Source organism: Canis lupus, chromosome 2, assembly GCF_048164855.1.
Source record: "Canis lupus baileyi chromosome 2, mCanLup2.hap1, whole genome shotgun sequence".
NCBI lineage: Eukaryota > Metazoa > Chordata > Mammalia > Carnivora > Canidae > Canis > Canis lupus.
The window spans coordinates 56054478-56078796 of NC_132839.1; the positions used below are offsets into that span (position 1 = coordinate 56054478).

Genomic DNA, 24319 nt, shown 5'->3' on the forward strand with positions numbered 1-24319 from the left:
TGATGGAGGCTCATGAGCAGAGAACATCGGATCAAATGTTAATAGGATTCAGCAAGCCAACGAGGGTCAGAGGCCCCGTGGTAGAAGAGGTACTAGGAAAATAGGTTTTACAATTTTTGAGGTGAAGGGAGGTTGCAACGATGGCTTTCTAAGTCTGACAATGTCCACCCCACTGGGGGCCTCTTTTTGGAACTAGTCCATGCATAGAGGACAGAGTGCTTAGCAGCAGAAGCAAACTGGAATGAGCCATAACTATTTTAAGCCTCTGCCCACTTACAAAGATGGAATTGGGGCTTCAGATCAAACTATCCGTTTAATAACATAAGTTCAACATGAAAAACCAATTACTTAGTGGTTAAGAATGCTGTCCTTGGAGCCAGACTGCCTGGATTTGATTTTAAGCTCTGAAAACATTGGATAGATGACATGACTGTTATGAGGCATAGCTTTTTTTTTTTTTTAATGGGATAATAGAAGTAAATGGGCTAGTACACATTTAAGAGTGTGGAACAGTGCTTGGCACAGAACAAGCTCTCCGTGAATTTTAGCTATTTTAATCCGAAAGAAAAGTACCCAAAGCTGCTCTTTCTCTTCTCATCTGGACTTTACGGAGAAGGGTAAAGAGACCTGTAATACCCTAAAAAGATTTATGAAACGTACTGTAGGCCTTAATTATTGCTAGTGAAACCTCTTGATCTCTTCTTTCAAAACAAACTTTAATGCTGGGTATCCAGATTTTACTTTACCTTGATGATGCAAATCTGTGCCTCATGCACCAAGACAGGCAGTTTGCTCCCAGGTCGTCCTGTTTAGGGACATCTTCAAAGGCCACACCCACCGTGTAGTCCACACGCTCATCCACCTCCACCTCCCAGTAATGGCGCCCTCTGATTGGAATTAGATTCCCCATGACAGCAACACACCTGGGTTTAGAAAGTGGAAACATGTGCTTTGGGGTGACCCAAGCCTGGCTGTGCAGGTGAGTGATCCCAGTGGTTGGAGTCGGTAGGAGGTGGTCTATAAATGTGGAGGTAGGTGTTCTGAACCACCTCCCTTGTGAAGCGACACACCCTCAGTTCATGATGCTGATGATTACAAGAGGATTATTACCCTGCTGGTATGGAGGCAGGATAGAAAAGCCGCTGTGTGCATTTTTAAATGACTGGCCTTTGTAGTACAAAAATAAAAGTTTGGAATTACTTGTTGAAAAGGGTGGGGGGGTGGGCACCTGGCTGGCTCAGTCACTTAAGCATCTGCCTTCAGCTCAGGTCATCATCTCCGGGTCTTGGGACTGAGTCCTGCATCAGGCTCCCTGCTCAGCACAGAGTGCTTCTCCTCCCTCTGCCTCCCACCCCCGACCATATGTGCACTCGTGCTCTCTCTCAAATAAATAAAATCCTTAAAAAGGGGTGGGGGAAGGGATTGAAACCTCAAGGAACTCCGTATAGTCCAGGGAACCACGTGCTTGAAGTTCAGGACCTAGTCAGCACTGCTGGTGCTAGGACACTAGCATGGGGGGCAGTGAGGTGATGTATATCTTCCAGGCAGCTTCAAGCATAATACAGGGATTCACATCACAGGGGCAGACCCAAATGGAGCAAATGGCAAATTCCTCACAAATGATGCTACCAGGAACAATTAGGTTTACAAAGGTCAGAGTTCTGTTTTGTTTTACAACAATACAACATTCTTTAGAGAAAGGTTCTTGTTGGTAGTTGGACCACATCAGTATCTCCAAAATATTCCACCTCCGGCAGGAGACTCCTACATTAGCCAAACTCTGGCTCCCCAAATCCCATGGCAGATTTGTTTAGCTGTCATTAATACATGATGTCTACTCAAACCTCAAGCTCTTATTTAAAGAAAGGCAGACTGCAGACATGCAGTGCCTCATTTGGATGTGCCTGGAGTCTTGGAAGCTTGACTACATACATTCTCCTGCAAAAGGACCTTGAGAGTTTGGGGGGGGGGGTTCTCGAAGGTGAGTACAGCTACTCCTACACCCTTGACAGGGTGACCTTGACCTTGACTCCTACATCCTCTATCAGGGAAGGTCCTCTTCGACCCAGCCTGCAGCTTTGGGAGGCTCGCACAGGGGAGCAGCAGAGGAGCAAGGGGACTCCTGCCTCATCAGCCAGCTCAGCTGCACCAACCCTGGCAATCTGTAGGGTGACATGTTGCAACCAGATCACCCTCACGTACTCAGACCCCAAGTTCTGAAGGCCAAGCAAAGCTGTGGGAAGGAGGCTGCAAGTGAAGGAACTCCTCTGTAAAACGAAGCGTCTCTACCTCAAGCTCCAGACCCACATCTCCACTCCCTGCTGTCTCTTTCAGAATTTCCCAAACGGGACTTCTCCATTCCTACCCCTCCCACTGACCACAAACACGTGGGTTATTTACCCCACTTGTTTTCTCCATTTTGGTTAATAGACTCATTATCCACCCAGTAACCCCCAGGCAGCAAACTAGGAGAGGAATAATGCAGTGTTACAAGTTTAGCTTCTAGTTTAATTCTGACCCCAACCCTTATCTGGCAGTGTGGGCACATCCTTGGGCACATTCCTTTACTTCTCTCTGCCTTAATTTTCTTATGTAAACCGGAGTGATCGTGGTTTGGACCTCAGAGGCTATTGTGGAAAGCACTTGAAACGAGTCTGTCACTTGATAAGCACTCCATAAATTACAATCCTGGACCCATCCCTCCCCTGCTCCTCCCTTAACCAGTTGGCCACTCTCCTTGCTGGTTTTATGCACTAAGGATCTACTGAGTCCATTGGCTCGGCTCATCTACCCTGTTACTGATTTTGTCAGGGCTGCCGCAGCCTCCCCTCTGGTCTCCTTGTCCTCTGTGCCCCACCCACTCTCCCCTACATCCCCAGTTCACACTTCACCGCGCAGTGTGATCCTTTTCAAATAAAAATCTGATTCTGTCACTTCCCCTACTTGAATTCTCCCCAACCTGAAGGGTAAGGTCCAAACTTGTTTCCATCTTTCCTGCCTCATCTTCCACCTCTTCTCATTATGGACCCTACACCATTGACACACTCAACTGCTCATCATGCTCCATACAGACGGTCTCTCTGGCTTCTGTCGTTGGTGTAAGACACTGGATCTGCCTCGTTGGCCTGGAGGACTACCATTTGTCCTTCCCCCTGCAGGAAGCCTTCCTCCTTGGGACTCCTACAATGCCCTGTCCATACTTCTACCTTATCTTCCATACGTGTGTCTTTGACATGTGTCTCCCCCGCTTGCCAGTCTGAGTCAGGTGGGCAGGGACAGCATCCTTTTCTCTTTGTCCCCAGCACACAGCATGGTGTTTCACAGGGCAACAGATACATCGGTAAAAAGATACTGAAATGGGACTAACTCTGCTTTACTGGACCCCAGAAAGCCAAGAACAGAACAATAGATGGTGAGCTCTCCCATATTTCAAGGTGAGGTGCTAGACCACGTATGTAGGACTCGGCAGCCAAAAACTGTTTTGCAACTTTTAGTGCAACACCAAAAGGGCTGGAGCTGAGGATGCTTGAGGCTCTGTCTGCACAGAGAGCTTTCGTATGGTTCACACACAGTGAAGGAGCAGTGGCCTGGTCAAAGGTGTGTGTTTTCAGGGGACCAGGTGTGAATGGAACCCACTGAGGACACCTGTCTCTATATTGTTCTCAAGAGGATCCTGCCAGAGAGTTTCCTGTGAGGTCCCAGGAGACCTTGGTAGAACTAGAGCTATAGCACTGGGTGCTGAAGTTGAGGGGTTGTGAGGGGCCTCGACGGGGAGGGGACTGCGTGAGACACATACCACCCTGGGACCAGCCAGGTACCAAGCAGGTTAAAAACAGGACAACAAGCCCAAAATGGAGTCCATTACGCTAAGCCCCATGTCACCAAACGGAGACAACTCAGTTATAGTTCAGCTCTCTCAGATATGGAATCTTAAACCACCAGTCATCACCTGAGGAGCACTGGTGAGGATATACCTGATAGGCGCTGCTGTCCCTGAAGGGAATGAAGCTGCCACAACCACCCACTTGTTTGCCTACTTATAACTTCCTTGTTCCTGCTCACTCGGCCCATGAAGGTCTTCCATTTTGGACGGCTCCTTAGAGATCCTTTCCGCCTGCTAGACTGGATGATGGCCAGTTCATAAATCAGTGAATAAAGCCAAGAATATCTTTAAAATCTGCTCAGTTGAATTTTTTCTTTAAACACAGGTAAGGGGTACTGGAGTGACCCAGCGGTTGAATGTCTGCCTGTGACTCAGATCATGATCCCGGGGTCCTGGGATCGGGTTCCCCACAGGGAGCCTGCCTCTCCCTCTGCCTATGTCTCTTCCTCTCTCTGTGTCTCTTATGAATAAATAAATAAAATATTTATATATATAATCTTTATTTTATATACAGGTAAGACCTTTATCACTTCTTATCCCTCTCCATCTCTCCATGCCCCCCAACCCTGGGCTGAATGGGCAGAGGCGAGAAGGGATAAAGTTGCTTTCATTATACCCCATGCGGTTGTGTTACGGCACACGAACACTTACATACAGTAGGTACTTAACATACACACACAGTAAAAACCCCAGTCCCAGGATAGTCTAGGACCCGGGCAGGGAGGCTGGATACAGTTTGCATCAGTGGCCTTTGTGACCCCCATAGGGGAGCCCCATTTCATCCTTGGAAGATATTCCTGACTCTAAATCCAACCCACCAGGACCTTCTCTTCCTGACTCTGGGGAGGCTGAGAGCCACGTTCATTGTGTAATCCTGGAAATGGAATTAGCTCTTGAACTTAACCTATCTGTGTTCTTCCACTGCTTTGACTTTTCTATTTCAGTAATGTATGTTTGCCCCTTAACTTAAGTCTGCTTTTAGTATTCAGAAAGAATGAAGGCATAAGTAAATGGTTTCAGCATGAACTGAGCACTAAGGTCTGAAAACAGCTACAGATCTGGACAGATGGCGCACATCTTTGCAGGACCACCCCTCCCTCAGGTCATGCACTAGCACAATCCCTGTCTCTTCCACCAATGCTAGCTCATATTCCATCCTGGGTTTTCATCAGGAGTTTTATTTTTTTAATGATTTTATTTATTCATGACACACACACACACACACACACACAGAGGCAGAGGGAGAAGCAGGCTCCCTGCGGAGAGCCTGATGTGGGACTAGATCCCAGGACCCTAGGATCATGACCTGAGCTGAAGGCAGATGCTCAGCCACTGAGCCACCCAGGTGTCCCTTCATCAGGAATTTTAAAATAAGGTTTCACAGTGTAGGAGAGGGAGCGCGGGCCAAGCCCTGGGAGACCTACCTCCTTGCTTGGCTCTCCCGCTGCCTGTCGGTGTGACTCTCATCACCGCTTCATGGTCAGACTCGCCCCGCTTAGTCACCCAGGACACAACCTCAGAGGCCCACGTGTCTTCAGCTCACACCAGCCAGACCCTTGCTCTCCACCTCCCCAGCCTCCCTTCCCCACCAGACCCCTCGCCCCATGTCCATTTCTGGGGCCTCTTTCCATCTTCAAGGCGGCATCTGTCCTAATCTATGTTTCCCTGAACTACAGCAAGGATTAGGGAGGTTCACAGAACATTCCAGTGGAATGTATTTATAAAAGCCTTAAATGAGCATGAATCAGCAAAAATTGCTAGATATTCAAAAATTCAGGGCACCTGGGTGACTCAATCAGTTAAACGGCTGCCTTCAGCCCAGGTCATGATCCCAGAGTCCTGGGATCGAGCTCCACATCCATCTCCCTGCTCAGTGGAGAGCCTGCTTCTCTCTCTCTCTCTCTCTCTCTCTCTCTCTCTCTCTCTCTCTCTCTCTCTGCCCCTGTCCCTGCTCATGCTGTCTTTCTCAAACAAAGTACCTGGTAAACCGGGTGTTACTAGGGAGCGGCTCCTTTGCGAGGGTTTTCCTTTCGCTTCGCACAACAGTCAACCCGTCTTCAGAGATGGTCAGCCAGGGATGGCAGGTGTGCTCATTCAGGTGAAAGCAGCTGCCTGCGAAGGCGGAAACACATGCAGACCCAGCCCATCACTCCATCACTGCTGCCAGCTCCTCTGGGAAGCCTGGGCTTGTGGGGTCCCGCCGCCCCCCCCCCCCGTTACTAATGAGTGGGGCAGCTACTCCCCCACGGGGGTGGGGGGTGTCCCTGTGCCTTGCTCCCAGCTAGCGATCTGCAAGTCTTAGCTCATTCAATCCTCACAATTACCCTTAGAAACAGCTGTTACATTTGCACTTCTAGAGGAAAACACCGAGGCACCAGGTTGTTAAAAAGAACAGGCAAATGACAGAACTCAAATTTGAATCCCTAGGCCCTCTGATTCCGGAGACTGTGTTCTTAACCAGGAGGCTGTGAACGCCTGCAGGCAGACAGGAGCCTCTAATCCACCTGCCAGGGGAAATAGGAATTGGGATTCTTAATGATCAGTTGGACAAAAGGAAGTAAAATTCAACATTTCACTTAAGGCTGTGGGGGAGAGACCTCCCCAAATCACAGTTGAAACAAAGCTCGCCACAAAGTGGTACGGAATAGATTAACAAATTATTTTGTAAAAAATCCATCATATAAGAGCACAGTGACTCATTCTACACTCCTGTGTCTTAACCAAGTTCTGTTTTTCTCAAGTTCCTATCCTGTCACTCCTCTTCATTTCAAACCTGAGTTTGGGCATCACCATCAAGCTGTTCACAATTATTTTCACAGTTAGCTGCTACTGGAAATTTCATTTACTGTCTGCACTCTCCAGCAAGGGGCAGGCCAGGTCTTCCCCACCCCCACTGTCCCCAGCTGATGCAGCACATGGTCCTTGCTCCTGGTGTGCTAGTTCTAACAGAGGAGCATAAAAAAAAAAAAAAAAGATTTTTTTATTTGTTTGAGAAAGACAGCATGAGCAGGGACAGGGGCAGAGGGAGAGGGAGAAGCAGGCTCTCCACGAGCAGGGAGACTAATGTGGAGGCTCAGGTCGTGATGCTGGGGTCCTAGAAATGAGTCCTGCATTGGGCTCCCCGCATGGAGCCTGCTTCTCCCTCTGCCTGTGTCTCTCCCTCTCTCTCTCTCTCTCATGAATAAATAAATAAAATCTTTAAAAAATAAATAAAAGCCCAATGCGGAGCTTGACCTCACGACCCTGAGCTCAAGACCTAAGCTGAGGTGAAAAGTTTGATGCTAAGCTGACTGAGCCGCTCAGGCACCCCTTCTTCCATAAATACACTCTTAAAAAGAATTATATGAACAAACTAATTCAGAGATGACTGAGTAATCAAGAACTGTCTGTACCTTTTGCTCTGTTCTCTTTTACTGAAACAGCCAGAATTTGACATTTCAAAACACTAGGTCAGCACAGAAAATGAGAAGGGCCAGCCAAGTAAAGGCAGGCCCCGGGCCAACAGAACAGAAAAACCGGAGTCCTAATCCCAGCACTAGCCTGCACCAGCTCTGGGGCCTTTGGTGGCCACTCAGCTTGTTTTTCCCATCTGCGTGGAAGAAACACCGTGGGAATTAATCACACACCTTTCCTCCTAGCATTGGAAATGAGGACAAATGACACAATGTTCCTTAGGGAACGATCCCAGTCAAGAGTATGTCATCCTCAGAGCCCAGACCTAGCTCCCTGCTTCTGCTTCCTACCTGCCGGCCACCCAGTCAGCCGGCTGAGCTGGACTGGCTCTGTGCTGTGTGGGGAGAGCCACTGGGCTCCAGTGCACCATGACAGAGCTCAGAACCCACAGCTAAGCACTGCCAGGAAAGCGGAGGTATGGAATGTTGCTGGTGATGTCACTGCTCATTTAGGATCTGGACAGGACACATGATAGTCACATGACAGGAGTACGGCAAGTAAGAAGGGGAAGTGGCTGGGGCTTGGGGGGTGTGGGCACCCATCAGGGCCAGACAGGGTGTAGGGAGAGGCTGAGCAGCCAGGTCCAAGCTGGGCCTGTGGTGGGTGGGAGATTCTTGGGCTGAAAGCAAGAACAGGAGACAAGCCAAGGCCAGCAGCTCTTGCTGGGAATAAAGACGCCATCCCAAGGGTAGTATGTGGCCTGAGTGAGCTGTGAGGTGTCTGGACCCCCCAGATCTGGCTGACAAGCCTCTAGTCTACCTGAGGACATGGAGAAAACCCCTGAGTGCTAACGTTTGCTTTGCCACCAAACTGCTCTGAGTTGGGCCTGAGTACTCCCGTCTATAGAGTGGGACCACGGGGCCTCTATCCCCTGACTCCCTTCCTGGCCTGACTTGCCACATTTTCCAGCCAAGTCATGCAGCACTGGCCTCCCACAGAGTGGCTCCCTTAGGTCCTAGGGAGCGTGCGGCCTGGGCACGTACCAGTGGTGTAGATCGTCACGGGGTCGCTCCTTGCACTGGGCCCCCCCATGTTGAGGGCTCGCACGTAGACCGTGTAGCTCTGCCTGGGATGCAACTGCACCAGGGACTCGCAAGTGGGGATGCCCACAACTGACCTGGGCAAAAAGGCAGGGCCGCAGTTACTGAACGGTGGGGCCTGGCGGCCAGTTTCCAAGCTGAGAGTGTAAACCCAGCCTCACACCCCTGTCCTCCCACCAACAGCAGCACAGCCAGGAGTGTTTCCTCCCACTTTCCTTGTTCTTTGTCACTCCTTGTGTTTGGTCTCTTTTGCCTCCGGGTTCCTGACTCTGGTGTCCCAGGCACCTCGAGCCACGCTTGGCCTCTGATGCCGTGTCTGTGGAGGCAGGCAAGAGGGGGGATGCGGCGTGCCCCCAGCTGTCTGATGGGTCAGAACCCCCCTGCGGGCAGGGGCTGAGGACCACCTCCCGAAGCCCAGCTCTGGGCCCCGACCAGGCCTCAGTCTGTGTTTATAAACAGACAGAAGCCCCCTGGGAACAACCCGATGTATTTAAATTCTACAACACACAATACACACCCCTAATTGCCACTGACTATTCCTGCAATTGTTAAACCCATTTCAGCCCAGGGGGAGAGAGAAGACTTTGGGGTGATGCCTGTTCACGAATTCAACACCCTCACCCTGAGGCCTGGGTGTCCAGGTCATCCTGAAGGCTGCAGCTCCAGGCCAGAGGGGCACTTTCACACTTCATCCAATTAATATTAACCAGACACCTTAGGCTCCAGGCACCATAGAGGGAGGCTCTGGGGAAAACTGAATGTAGTCTTGCCCTCACAGAGCTACAGTCTGGATGGGTAGAGAGGCACCCCTCAAGCCATCACTGGAGAAAATGTAAGGTGGTAACCGTGACATGGTGATGGCATACCACAGGGTGCATGATGCTGGAGAGGTGACTTCTGAGCTGAGACCTGGAGAATGACTTGGAAGTAACTAGGATGAAATGGGGACAGGAGTGTCCTACATGGAGTCACACAGCACGTGGCAGGAAAGAGCACGGGAAGTAGGAGAACTAAAATAGGACAGTGTGGCTGGACCCAGAGAGGGAAGAGAAGCTGGTACAAGATGAGCTCCAGATGCAGGAAAGGCCTAGCCTAGGAAGGGATTTTGTCTTTTCTTCAAGATGCTTAGGTTTGTACTAGAGAACAGGGACCACCCCAGGTCACCTCAGTCACCGACCAGCCTTCTGGTGACCCCCATCATTATGGGCTGGTCCCAGGCGTCAGGTGCTCCTAAAGTATCAGCACAGATTGCAAAGAAAATCCGGATCATTCAGGTGGCCAGAGCTGTTGGGCCACTTCCGCCTCATTCCTGAGTATCTCTGGAAGTAACCCTGATGTGGCTGTGGATGCATGGATTCTACCAGGAGCAGAGGGTGCTCAGGATAGATGGCCAGGCTCCAAGCCTACATTCAGCATAGAAGAATCCGTCCTTCCTAGCAGTTGACACCAACCCTGCCTCCTCCCTCTCTCCAGAGCCCTGGTGGTGGTGGCTGGTCCTGGGCTGCCCGGATGGTTCATTCCCTTTCCACAAATTCCAGGACTGCCCAGTAGTGAACCAGAGGTGCGTCCATTTGTCCCCCACTGCACACAGCTGCATGCTTGTGGGATCTGCGGGCACCCTGTGCGTGCTGAGTCCAGCCCTCATCCGCCTGTGAACACGTTCAGCTCCACCAGCCTGGGGCGATATGAGCCTTCCGACGGCCTTCCTCCATAGACATGAGGTTCTTTGTACGCTGAACTCTAACCTCTCGTTTTGCCTCAGGATGCTCTCCCTCTCCTGTAAATTCCAGCCTGGTGGTTCTTTCGGTTTCTCCAGCACCCCCATACGCTTGCTTGTTTTCTTGTTTTTCTGTTTGCCCCCGCTTGATGGCCAGCTCTGTGGGGGACCCCAGCACAGGACACAGCACCACCTACACCCACAATACTTTTAGGAATAATGAACTGTAAATCGTTGTTGGGCTGAGAAAGCCAACCCGACACTTAAACCATTTATTTACCTGACATGTGCCTTCAGTAATAACATTCCAGCAACTTCTCATGAAATCGAAGCAGCCCCAAATTAAGGTTCCCATGTGCCCCAAACTCCAACCACCGACCTCTACTCTAGGCCCCATGCATTGCCTGAGCTGGGTCACCATATGAGGTGTCAAGGCCTCTTGCTCCCAGCAAACATCCCCCCGTGACTCACTCGGTTACACCTGAGGGTTCAGGCGTTTCTGCCTGGGTCAGTTCCACTGTGTAAGAGTCCACGGGATTCAGGTTTCCGGACTCCCAGCAAATCAGCGCTGCCTCCTCGCAGCTCTGTATCTCTTTGCTTTTTATGATGGGCGGGGAAGGCGCTAGGTACAGGACAAAGGGAGAGGAAGACAGCCATGTGTCCGGCACGGGGCCACACAGCATGGCCACTGTCCTTGCACAGAAGAGATTCAGTGCAAGAAAAAGCAAAGCAGGTGCAACAGACAGAGGCTCTGTGCCCCCCTCCCTCCTCCCGCCAAATTCATGTGCTGAAAACCTACTTCCCCACATTATGGTGTGTGGGATCTCTGGGAGAGGAGAGGGAGGACGTCTTTTATAAAAGAGAATGAAAGAGCTCTGTGGCCCCTTTCTGCTGTGTGAGGACACAGCTGGAACACAGCCCACCATCTCCAAACCAGGAAGGCTTCTCATCAGACACTGAATATGCCAACACCTTGATCTTGGACCTTCCAGCCTCCACAACTGAGAGAAATAAACATGTGTCAGTTATAAGCCACTCTGTCTGTGGTGTTCTGTTACGGCCGCCCAAATGGACAAAGACACAGAGAATCCCCTTCCCATGTTCCTGGAGCAGAAGGTGGCTAAAGGGTTCTATGGCCCTGCGATTAGGAGCAGGGCTTTTTTGATATTTTGAGACCAACTCTGAGCGAATGTCCCTTCCATCCTCGGAATACAGATTGCATGTATTGCATGAAAGAAAATATACAGCTATTCCTGCCCTGCCAAATAAGATCGAGGGTCTTGCCACATCTAGAAAGCTGTGACTCCTGTGTCCCCCTGGAATGAAGGTCCTGCTCCAGAAACAAGTGACCCCAATTACCTGTCATGTACACCACACACTCGCTGGCAGGGCTGGGGCCAGTCCTGTTCTGAGCTGTGACCCAAAATTCATACTGGGTATTTGGCATAAGATTTGTCACTGAGCAATATGTTTCTTTGACAGTCATTGTAAACTCTGAAGGAAAAAAAAAGGGACATGATTCAACCCTAAAAATAGGCCAATAGCTCCAAATGAGTTGTGCTGAATCTCCCTGTAGTAGATTACAAAATTGGCCACAGATTCCTCCCACCCCTACACGTGCACTCCACTGCAGTTTGACTCCCTACTCTTTCAAGAGGTTCATTTTTTCCTGCCCTCCCTTGATGGGCTCAGCCATATGACTTGCTGTAGCCGATGGGACAGCAGCAAACAGGATGCTAGCAGAGGCTTGGGGAATGCCTGTGAGCAGGCGCTTGTCTTTTTGCTGCTGAGAACACATCCATTTCCATGTGAACAGGCCCAAGCCAGCCTTCTGGACAATGAGACCAGGTGGACAGAGGGCCCCAGACATCCAGGTCATCTCATCCATCCCAGCCAAGTCCCCAGATTTGTAAGTGAGGCTATCCTAGACCATCCAGCCCTACTCAAGCCCAGACCAGAAGAATGGACAGCCAACTCACAGAATTATAAGAAACAGTTTATGTTTGTCATGTTAAGCAATAAGTTCTATATAGATGCATACAGTAGAGTGGGCTAAGGTGTTCTAACTGCTATACCTCCAAACCTCCCCAGATTCTTGGAAGGCAGTGATATGTCATTAATCCACCCTCTGATAACAGTTCTTTTATTGCAAAGTGGTCCATTAAAAAGGTCTTCACAGATGGTCATGACACAGCCCAAATATCCTGGCTTCCTCTGTGTATCTTCATAGAGTGCCAGCAGGGTCAATTCACGACAAGAGTTGGGCTCAGTCAGGTCTGGCTTCTTGGTCTCTGATCTCCTGTTCCAAGTCTTCCTCTTTCCCCACTATACCCTAACTTTAGTCTTTGTTCAGACCACCCTCACCATCTGTTCACCTTATCCCGACCTCACTCAGCATCAGTTAGACTTACTTTCCTTAAGAATTCCCGTTCCTTCCTACATCCTGGGCAGAAAAACAGTCCTCACTTTCAGCACTTTGACCCCTTCACCTGCCTGGCCTGGTACAGCGAGCAAAGCTCTGTACAGGGGGGATCCCTGGGTGGCTCAGCGGTTTGGCGCCTGCCTTTGGCCCAGGGCGCGATCCTGGAGTCCCGGGATTGAGTCCCGCGTTGGGCTCCTGGCATGGAGCCTGCTTCTCCCTCTGCCTCTCTCTCTCTCTCTCTCTCTCTCTCTGCCTATCATGAATAAATAAATAAAATCTTAAAAAAAAAAAAAAAAAGCTCTGTACAGGGAGCCTGCAGACTTGATTCTTGTCCTGGTTCTGCTATCACCCATGTGTCCCCATGGACAGCTTGCTTCTCTCCGGGGTCTCAGTCTCTGTATTCATAAAGTGGAAATCCCTAAGGCCCTGCCACCAATCTCACTCTGCCTCCATTGCCACGGGACAGGTCTTGCCAGGCTAGCCTTGGTCCTGGAATTCCTTCAGGCACTCAACTAGGGCTCCTCCACTGTCTGGGCCTCTCTTCTCAACAGGCACATGGCTTATCTGTTATGTGGGGTGGAGGGAGGCAACTACCCCGGGCCTAGCCCCACACCAGCCAGCTCCATTTCCCGGGGAGGAGGATGGGCTGCCCACTGGGAGGTGAGGGTCCATTCCCAGGAGGTTGCTCAACCTGGGAATGTGAATCTGAGCAGCAGTGGCCCTTCCAGGCTGCAGAGGCCCCCTCACCCTTCATGGGGGTCTCCATGCTACTCCTCCAGTTTCTACCAGCACAGGGTTGCTCTGAGAAGAGCCAGCCTCCCCTCCCCTCACATGCTAGGCCCACTGGAACCCAGACAGCCCAATTGGGCCTCCTCCAGGAGAGGCGTCCCCACCCTTCGTGCACACAGGGCATCCAGGGCATCCAGGGCTTCATCCCAAGGGCAACTCTGACCTGACAGCTCTATCTACACTCCAGACACCTTAGCCTGGCCTTGTGACTCTCCCAGCCAGGCCCCAATTTGCCTTTCTCACCCTTTCTGTCACGCTCACCTGCCTGCATCCTGTCCTCTGAGTAGCTCCTGGATCATGACAGCTCCAAGGAGCTGGATGCGCAGATGCATCCCACCTCTGCCCTTCTGAGTGCTAGGAAGGCAGGGCCCTAACCTCTGAGGGCCCTCAGCCATTCCAGAGCACGAGTGTGTTCTTAGCAGAGTCTCACCTTCTGGGTCCTTCCCAGGTAAGCTGTCCTGCATTGGCCGATAGGACAGCTGATAGCTCTCCACGGTGTCATCAGAGTATAAGCTCCAGCACACACGGACAGAGGATCCCGTGGCTGAGTTAGGGGTCTGTGGGTTTATCACTGGAGCAGAAGGAGCTAGATGAAGACAATAGAGAAAGACAAACACAAGTGAGAAGCCTTGTAGAGGTGTGGGATGGGCGTGACGCCTGTCATAGGACTATTGCACCCTCCCCCCCCACACACACACCTACAGGCTTTGGAAGTGGAAGCAGCAGCCCAGATTGGACAAGGTCAGGAAAGCCAAACCCCTCAACCTTGAGTCTGCAAGCAACAACCAGCATGTCCATTCTTGCTCTGACAAATCCACGCAAGCTTGGGGAGAAGGGGTTGGTGACAAATCCCCTCCAGCTTGGGCTGTATTGTGGTTTGCCGGACCTGCCCTAGGTATGGGTCCTTTGGCCCCTTCTACATCATCCAAAGATGGAAGACAGCCAGGACCACAGCAGTGCTATCTGCAGCCCTGAAGTGAACCAAGGAGTCTGAGAAGCCTTCAACAGGGAAGCTCTGTTTTCCTTGGGGGACCCATCCAACAGCCATGTCTTTGTTATAATGAGAGAAGACTGGGTTGGGTGAAATTGTGCTTTTGGGAACCATTATCGTCAGACTCCAGCAACTGCGTTGATTCTTTTGTTCTCTGGAGGTTGATACTTCTGTCTTCCCACTCTCCAGACTGACACATATGTAGGAAGCACTGCTTGTTTCCCTCCATGATTCTTCCCTCCAACCCAGCCTTTGTACGACCACCTTAGCTTCCAATTCTGACATTGCTCAGTCCAGGTAAGAGCATGACCAAACTCAAAAGAGTTTACTTAGCCACTGCTCAGCCTTTCTTCCCTGGTCAAGGGCTGGAAGGTCCTAACGTGACAAAGGAGAGGAGGAGGAGGAAGAACCCGTATCCCCAAATGACAAAGTCCGGGATACACAGCATGTGTCCTTCTATACCCTGCAAGGAATGGCCCCGCAGCAAGAACATCAGGAGCTTCAGTAAGAAGAGGGGTGGCCCTGGGGTAGGTACTCCACACAGGAGGCTCCAAATGCAGGCGGGAGGGTGGTAGTCTGCATGGAACCTGGACTTGGGGGTGAAGAGAAGTGTCAATGTTTTTCAAACTCTGACATGGGTGATACTGCCTTTCCTTCCAAATGTTTGGGCCTGATTATTTGGGCAGCACCATCCCTAGGATGGGAAAGCTCATCATAGCTCAGTGAAATTACCCCTTGAAAAACACAAATCAAAACCACAATGAGATACCACTTTACCATGGTGAGAATGGGTAAAATTAACAAGACAGGAAACAACAAATGTTGGTGAGGATGTGGAGAAAGGGGAACTCTCTTGGATTGTTGGTGGGAATGCCAGCTGGTACAACCACTCTGGAAAACAGGATGGAAGTTCCTCAAGAAGTTAAAAATAGAACTATCCTATGACTCCTCAAGAAGTTAAAAATAGAACTATCCTATGACCCAGCAATTGCACTACTGGGTATTTGCCCCAAAGATACAGATGTAGTGAAACAAAGGGGCACCTGCACCCCAATGTTCATAGCAGCAATGTCCACAATAGCCAAACTGTGAGAGGAGCCATGATGTCCTTCGACAGATGAATGGATAAAGATGTGGTATATAGATACAATGGACTATTACTCAGCCATTAGAAAGGATGAATACGGGATCCCTGGGTGGCGCAGCGGTTTGGCGCCTGCCTTTGGCCCAGGGCGCGATCCTGGAGACCCAGGATCGAATCCCACATCGGGCTCCCGGTGCATGGAGCCTGCCTCTCCCTCTGCCTATGTCTCTGCCTCTCTCTCTCTCTCTCTCTCTCTATCATAAATAAATAAAAATTAAAAAAAAAAAAAAAGAAAGGATGAATACCTATCATTTACTTTGACATGGATGGAACTGGAGGGTGTTATGCTGAGTGAAATCAATCAGAGAAAACAATTATAATATGGTTTCACTCATATGTGGAATATAAGAAATAGTGAAAGGGACCATAAGGGAAAGGAGGGAAACTGAGTGGAAAAAAATTAGAGAGGAAGACAAACCATGAGAGACTCTTAACTCTGGGAAACAAAGGGTTGCAGAAGGAAAGGTGGGTGGGGGGATGGGGTAGCTGGGTGATGCATATTAAGGAGGGTACATGATGAGATGAGCACTGGTGTTACACTGTATGTTGGCAAATTGAACTTAAATTTTATTTATATGTATAAATTACTTAGAGGAAGAAAAAGAAATCATCCCTTGAACCATGAGTCTAAGAATGGATGTCCAGTATCCCATCCAGTTGAGGATTAAGTAAACAAATTAATGTATATATTAAAATGATGTTATAGATCAGTACAAGAAAATATTAATCATAATTGTTTTGATAAAATAAGGTTGCAAAACAGAAGAATTCCCTTTTTATTTTAAAAAACTTGTGCAGGGGATCCCTGGGTGGCTCAATGGTTTAGCACCTGCCTTTGGCCCAGGCGTGATCCTGGAGACCCGGGATCGAGTCCCACATCAGGCTCCCTGCATGGAGCCTGCTTCTCCCTCTGCCTGTGTCTCCACCTCTCTCCATGAGTTTCTCATGAATAAATAAAAAAAATTTTTAAAAATTAAAAAAAAATAAAAAATTTTAAAAACCTGTGCAAAAGAAAAATCTAAATGATATACACAATATTTTTACGATGTAATTGGGTGTTGGTGAGAAAGAGGTGTGCAGCCAAGAAAAAAAAAAGAAAAAGAAAACCAAAACCCTGAATACAGGATTATTCTTAGAAATAAATAATCACAATGATATTTTTAGGAGCTTTCTGGTACCATGTGACATGCCATACATGTATTACCTCATGTAATTCTTACCATATCCCAGGAGGCATTATTATGTTCATTTTGCAGACAAGGAAATCAAGACTCAGAGAAGTTAGGTAAGTTGTCCAGAGTCACACAGCTATGAAGTGGCAGGCCTGGGATTCTCACCAGCTCCACAGGATCCCAAAGCTCACTTCCTAGCTGCTGTGCTATTTAAGTAAATAAACTTCAGGCTGCTCACTTGGAGTGACTCAGGCAGAACAGGTGTTTATGAATCTGGGCAGCCTATAAACAAAAAGTATTTCAAGGCTGCCTGGGGCCAAATGTTGGTTGACTCCCTGGAAGTGAGGTGGGTACTTACCCCAGAGGGAGGTTGGCCTCTATTCTCACTCGTACAAGCCATAAAGACATGAAATTTGAATGAAAAAAAAAAACTTTGCTCTTAAATCTTTATGATGTTTTTAACTATCAAAGCTCAGGGAACTTGAACTTTCTGTGAGGTGCACACACAGGGTAAACGTGCACCTGGGATGGTGTTAATGGAGCCCATCAGCTGCTCTACGTCAGAGAAGTCCAAGGTCTGATCTTCAAAGTCGGGCTGTGCAGATATTTCCACATCTGTTTCTGTATTCAAGAATTTTCCAAGTCTGTTGGTATAAAAAGACACACTGATAAGAACAAAGGGGTATACTCCTGGGGGTATGTCTAAGGAGCTGGATGACTGGTAATAGGTGCGAAGGGCCTCTTTGCTGAATTTTTCTTTCTTTATTTGAACATGCCGCTGGCTGCCTTCTGCCATCTGCTTTGGTGACTGACCCAGCGGGTCTCCAGTGGGGATGGGGTGGATTGGTTTCTGCATTTGATGGGAGGGGAAAAGGTGGGGTCATTTTGGGGGGCACGCACCTAAGAGTTCCACATCTGTGCCCCCTGGAAGACCTTTTGGGTGCTGACCTGGAGGCTCCCACCCCCAGGCCACCCTAGGCCCCATGATGTACAGACTCTGGGGTTTCTTCTCCATGGGGCCAAGGGTACTCCACCTGCTGACAGTGGACGGGTTCTCTGAATTTTCTTGCCTCTTGGCAGTCATGGGGTTTGTAAGTCGCAGGGGCAGAATTTGAAACCAGGTGTGTCTTTTCCCAGTTCTCTTAATCCTTATATTATCAAGTTTCAGCATTGCTTTACAGACACTGCCTCCTTTAATTCCCATAAAACTATCCTGTCTGCAGATAAGGAAGGTGGATTTTAGACTGGCTGGACTAGCCCAGGGACATCGGGGTAGCAGGATTTGAACTCCTGTCTGATTCCACAATGTGTGTATTTTCTGTGGTACATAGTCTGGATCTTGGCACAGCTTGGGGGTGGGTGCTGGAGACACTGGATCCTGGCTCCTCCTGGTGAAAGGAGGGGCTCATGGAGGAGACCTGACCTCGGGCTTGCTGGCTGGGCCTCTTGCTTCTAGCCCTGGGATCTTGAGATTTGGTACTAGCGGGTCCTTGTGACCCCCATCATCCCTCCAAAGCCAGTGCTATCGGATCTTTTGGGCAGACACAAAAGCTGAAACTGGGATCATATACCCAAGTGGAACCAAATCTATTTGGAAGACTAGAGGAGAACAAACAGTATAAGAAAATATATTTCAAGGGGGATCCCTGGGTGGCTCGGTGGTTTGGTGCCTGCCTTTGGCCCAGGGCGCGATCCTGGAGTCCCGGGATCGGGTCCCGCGTCGGGCTCCTGGCATGGAGCCTGCTTCTCCCTCCAGTGTCTCTGCCCGCCCCCCTCTCTCTGTGTCTATCATGAATAAATAAATCTTTAAAATATATATATATATATATATATATATATATATATATATATATATATATATTTCAGGACAAAAGTATTACCTGTCAGCCATGGCCACGGCGTCCTAAAAAGGAGGAGGAAAAGGAGAAAATATTAAACCAATTTTGGAAATAAATTTCCTTTTCAAAGTATATAATGATAAAAACACATCTTAAAACTGAGCAGCCATAGCCCCCACTCTAGCAAGATCATTGTGCCAAGCCGAGCACTGGCTCCATACTCCTCTCCCAGCTCCTCCCCATGAGCTGCGTGAGCGCTCCCACTACAGGTGCTGTTTCACACAATCAGTTTGAAAGACTGAGTAACCATCCATTGAAAGGGAACTCCATTGTTTATTGAACCATTCCTCTGTTAATGGACATTTTGGCTGTTTCTAAGGTCTCATCATTTCCAATACCAGTGAGAACGTTTTTGCTCATATCGCTTTCTACACATTCGGGATTATGTCTCTGAGATACAGTGATATTGTGGGGCCAGTGGTTCAAAAGGTCTGCATGTTGGGGGCTCTAATGGTACCTCCCCACTTGCTTTTCAGCTTCTGTTGTGGGTCCCTTGTCCCAGGCATGGCAGGAAGGAAGTGCTGCTGGGTTCTGAGGCACCACTGTGGGCAGGGGCAGAGTGCAGGCCATATTTGGCAACTGGGGGAGCTCTGGTGGCTGAAGGCCCCTCCCTCACATCCCTGACACCACAACTGTCCCATATTCCTGTGGGTCCTTGTGAAGAAAGGGGACCCCACCTCTGACTGAGATTAAAATTCCCACAGCCCAGCAGCATGGGGCCTTGAGGTCAGATCTAACTGGATTTCAAAGAAATTAAGAAATGGACTTTGAGGGTGGCATGTTTGAGTTTATAAAAATTTCAAATTGGTGCCCTTATAACTGGAGAGTCAGAGGTGCCTTTTTAGCCTGGACACACACACCACCACCCCCTGCCGCCAGGCTCTGAGAGGCCACCTAGGGTGGACAAGAAAACTCTTGAGTGCTGATGTTGCTCAATTCCTGGGTGAGGAGACAGATCTCTAGTACAGAGGGGCTGAGCCCTCTGGAGGCTTCAGTAGTGGTGCAGGGGAGGGGTCAGTCATGTCCCAGTCGGCTCAGCCTCTCGTGGCAAAGCTGCGCAGGGACACAGGAGACCACCTCGCCATCATGAACATCCAGCAATCAGATGGATGCTGCCCACAGCAGTCAACTGCAAGGTCTCCAGGCAGAGACGGGCTGCTCTAACCTGTCCTAGCCATACTGTGACTTGGGTTCCTGACCTCATGTCACCTCATGACTGACCTTGATGAAGTCAACCTTCTCCTCATGGCACATCTCCTCTATGTTTTCCATGAGTTCCTTGCAGGTGTCGAGGTTTTCCCCACAGCTGACCAGCTGTCCATACAAGGTTTCCAACTTTGCTTTCTTTTTCTCCCCTAGAGCTTGTATTTTTTCTTCATATTTTTGAGAGAGTGTTTCTAAGATCTCGTTGTAATGTGACTCAAAGTTTTGTTCCTGTCTTCCGAAGTTCTCCTGCAAGATAGTTGACCTCAGCCATCAGCTTGGTGAAATGTGGTGTGTTGGCAACAGAACCATTTGGGGCATGAAAACGTATCCACCCAGAGATATCTTAGTCACCTCCCTGGTCTTAGCTTCTTCTGCCAGGATGCCGGGGGTGTGCACAGCAGGAGCTAGGAAGAGGAGTCTGCAGCTAGAACCCCTGGGATAATCTCAATGAGAAGCACTGCTTTCTCTCCTGGCAGCATTTTGCAACCCTCACCCAGGGGAGGAAGGGTTGTGGCCAGATGGCACTGCCTAATGGATGGGAGTGCAGGATGACAGGGGGAGACTTGTGACAGTACTTAATCCTGGGGCACAGCAGATGTGTAATATTAATTAAAGCCCATCAACTACTGGTCCTCTTACTTAGGTTGGAAAGTCAAGAGAGCTCTGCAGGTTCTGACCGATGTCATCCTCACCAGATAACAGAGACATTTCCAAAGAAGAAGCCCTTAGGATTCAGGGAGTATTTGCTGAGCCTCTTCTATGTGCACAAGATTAGCTCAGAATGGCACTGGTGTCGGTGTAAACGAGAAGACTCAGAGTCTTCCCTGAGGGTGATTGACTTTGATCTGAGATGCACTGCCAGTGGGAGTATAGGGAGTTCTGTCCAGGCACACTTATTCCTACCACTACCTTCGCTTGTTCCTTCCCTGTACCCTGCAGAAGGGATTTGTGCCATAGTTCTCCTCCCTCTTAAGACTGGTGGTGAAGAAGGTCCAGCTTCACAGGAAAGGGGCCTGGGCTCAGCTAATTCATATGAGATGCTCCTGCAGATTAATAGAAGCGGAGCACTTGCATGAAGAGAAGGGAGGTAGAAAGTCTCCCAATTCTCTGTCCTGGGGCACTTTATCTGGATGGTGAGGCTGAGTGCTGGCATCACAGTGGTACTACATGTCTCAGAGGCTGACCCAGGGCTGTGACATGTTTGGTGACAGGCACAAATGTGTATTAATCTGATAAGATACAGAGAACAGCTGGGGAAAGGAACAAGGAAGGATGGCTGCCTTGCAGGGCCCTGTCAAGCCTGGGCCATGCAAGAGCCCCACCTGGCAGTAGGGCTGAGGCTAGAAAGACAGAGAAGCTTCCAGTTCAGGAGAGAATGTGGACAGGTACCTGGTTCCAGAAGATAGATCCTCCTAAGGTCCCCTACTAGGGCAGTAGGGAGGCAGTCTCTAACCCACACCTGACAACAGCTACAGACTCCACCACCTGCGGAAGCCAGCGTGTGACTGATGGGTCCATCACCTGCTCTTACCTCCACCGTGATGAAAACCTCTTCCAAGTGATTTGCAAAATTCTCCATCTCGATGATCTGCTTTTCCAATTTGAACATGTTTTTGTGAATTTCATCCTAGCAAACAGAGGTTAGCAAGGAGACATTAGTGTTCTATTCTCTCTTCTGTAGAAGGCATTTCCATTCATTCTCTGCTTGCCTACCTGAGATATATATGTGCTACAGACAGAACATTTATTTACCTTGGCGCTTTCCAGGGCCTTGCTGAGTGGGGTCACCTCGTGCTCTCTGTGCTCATCAGAAACCTCCAATGCCCTCACCGGAGCTTTGCAAGTGACGCAGAAGACCAAGGCGGCTTCATCCTCGTCCTCCTCCTCGGGGATCACATAGCACTCGTACTCCTCGCTGGCCCGGCCATGCGAGTACCTGTAGGCTTCTCGCAGGTCCCGGCTGGGGGCAGGTGCACCCCAACCCGCGCAGCCCCGGTCCCCGGCCTCGGCCTCGGCACCCAGACTCCAGTCCCTGTGCGCCCCGGCCATGCGCGGCCGCTGCTCCCAAACCTCCAGATGGGGCGAGCTTCCGTCCACGAGCTCCGCGTCCCACTCGCTGCCGTCTCCAAGTGCGTATAAATGGACAAGCTCTTCCACGTCCTCCTCCAGGTCTCTCGGGGCCGCCCCCTTGGGCTCGCCGGTCATCTCGGCCTGCACTTCTCTCCCTGTCTGCAAGTGTTCTTCCGGGAAGAGGTGCAGCCGGTCTTCGGGGTCATACAGATCCATGGGGTAGAAGTGGAAGTCCTGGGGTGCCCGGGCTGGGCGCAGTTCGGGTGCCCCCGCAGCCTCCCTGTCCATGGCGCCTCTGCACCTGCAGAGTTCCTGCCCCGCAGCTCCCACTGGGCGTCCTGGGGTCTAGGACACAGAAAGAGTGAGCAACCCCATTCATGAGAAGGCCATCCCAGTACATGGTCATTAGATTGGTCTCGCTCATTCACAATTAAAAAAAATGTTTTCTAAACTTTTTTAATTTAAAAAGGCAGCTCAGCTGCGGTTTTACTTTGAACCCTCTACAAAGAGAGGTTTACTTTCTCCAGGAAGGAGGGACTTTCTAAGCTTAAAGAGGACCAGATATTACCAAAGAAATTTCAATAGTTTCCTCTTCATTAAAACAAATAAACAGAGGCCAAATAAAGCAAAGTGACTTGGGCAGTTATTACTAAACAAATAGTATAAATTGATAGAAAAAAAATAAGATCTCAATAAGTTAGTGTGCAAGGACAACTCACAAAATAATCACTTGTGCAAAAACATTTGGGAAATGGTCTATCCTTATGAGTAATAGAGAACAAATAAGTAAGATGCCATTTAGCCTTTCCAGTGAGCAAATATTTAAAAATATAAGAATGTTACCCAAGACTAGGTAGGGTACAGCAAAGTGAGTATGCTCACATGCTGCAGTTTGGAATGTATACTAGCCCCAACTTTCTGGAGAGCAAACGGGACAACACAGATCAGGAGCCTTAAAAATGTTCACCCTCTTTAAGTTAGTAATCTTCATGAGGACCCTGAAGGGAAATATTCAATACAGGAGAAAAAACGTTTCTATATAAAAATATCTATCACAAATTTTTTAGAGTGGGGAGGGGGAGAGGGAGAGAGATAATCTTAAGTAGGCTCCATGCCCAGTGCAGAGCCCCATGCAGGCCTGGATCTCATGACCCTGAGAGCATGACCTGAGCCAAAATCAAGAGTTGGACATTCAACAAACTGAGCACCCAGGTGCCCACAAAAATTATTATGACAGCAAAAAAATTAAATTGTAAAGCCCCAGTGATTAGGAGAATAGTTAAGTAAACTAGGATATCCATACTCTATAGGATATAATGCAGACTTTAAAATATTAGGGAGAGCAAATGATAACTTGGCAAAGATGTACAGTATGATATTAAGTAAAATAAACAATATTCATTATATAGAGACTATGATGTTTACTACTTAATGGAGGTATACAAATCTAGAAAGAAATAATAAATGGTAGAAGTAGTAAATACAACATTAGTAGCAGCTATTACGCATGGAGCACTTACTGTGTGCGTTCTCTATGGTCGGCAGTTTAGAGGCATACCCTGTGTGGTAGGCACTGCTATTATCTCCATTTTGCAGCTGATAAAACTGTGGCTCACACAGGGTATCTGGAGCAAGGTCATATGGTCAATAATTTGTTGAGCTGATATTTGAACCTTAGTCTGTGTGGTGGCCACGATACTGTGCCTGACAGATGTCCCAACTACAGGAGCTTCGGTGACCAGGTGTTCAGGTGTGCTCTGAAATCCATCATCACATTGCATGGAGGACACACTTCCCATAGGCATTTCCATCCAATGACAGAGTGTAGCAGGGATTCTAAGGCAGATCCATTTCTGTTTGACCCAAAACTCCTCTGACAGCAGATTTTGACTGGAGGGCTCCTTGACAGCCTTGCCGAATCTTTCTTAGGGTGCAAGGCAGACTGGAGTGGCTCCTCCAAACCATCCTACCCTCCCTCACTTGGGGTCAGACTTGCACCATGGTCTGAGAGCACTCTCAGCCTTTCCTATCTTCCTCCCCATTTTATCTCAGATAAGAGTTTCACCTAATAAAATCCTTGTGTATCTGATCCTGTTTGGTGCTTGGTTCTTGGAGGACCTGGATTATACAGTCTGTTGGATTCCAAAGTCCCTGCTTTCTTCTTGGCACATAATTGCTATTATGTTAGATTACCTCTGATAATATTTGTTACTGATACTGAATTCACATACCATACAATTCTCCTGTCAGAAGTGTATAATTCAGTGATTTTTAGTATATTTACGAAAACAAGCAACAATTGCCACAGAACATTTTAGACCATTTTCATTCCATCACAAAGAAATTCTGCACTCTTTAGCTACCACCACCCACATTCCTCCATTTCTACCAGCCCTAAGCAACTGGTAATCTACTTTCTGTCTCTATTGATTTATAAATGGGATCATACAATATACTGGATTCATATAATGGAATCATATAAATGGGATCATATAATATACTGTCTTTTGTGATTGGCTTCTTTCATAGCATGT

The 24319-nt window shown here is 48.9% G+C and overlaps 1 protein-coding gene across 2 annotated transcripts in view; it reads right to left on the reverse strand.

The window, feature by feature from the left end:
* Positions 1–24319, reverse strand: part of FSD2 (fibronectin type III and SPRY domain containing 2) — a 42876-nt gene that overhangs the window by 3234 nt on the left and 15323 nt on the right. For both annotated transcript variants that reach the window (XM_072801242.1, XM_072801234.1), the window contains exons 2-12: positions 21468–22130; positions 21247–21342; positions 19731–19961; positions 18492–18514; positions 17134–17255; positions 13735–13890; positions 11453–11587; positions 10565–10715; positions 8320–8453; positions 5863–5995; positions 747–923 (exon numbers count right to left, since the gene is read on the reverse strand). In XM_072801242.1, coding sequence (XP_072657343.1) covers positions 747–923; positions 5863–5995; positions 8320–8453; positions 10565–10715; positions 11453–11587; positions 13735–13890; positions 17134–17255; positions 18492–18514; positions 19731–19961; positions 21247–21342; positions 21468–22073 — 1964 coding nt within the window. In that variant the 5' untranslated portion in view covers positions 22074–22130. The remainder of the gene's footprint in view (positions 1–746; positions 924–5862; positions 5996–8319; positions 8454–10564; positions 10716–11452; positions 11588–13734; positions 13891–17133; positions 17256–18491; positions 18515–19730; positions 19962–21246; positions 21343–21467; positions 22131–24319) is intronic.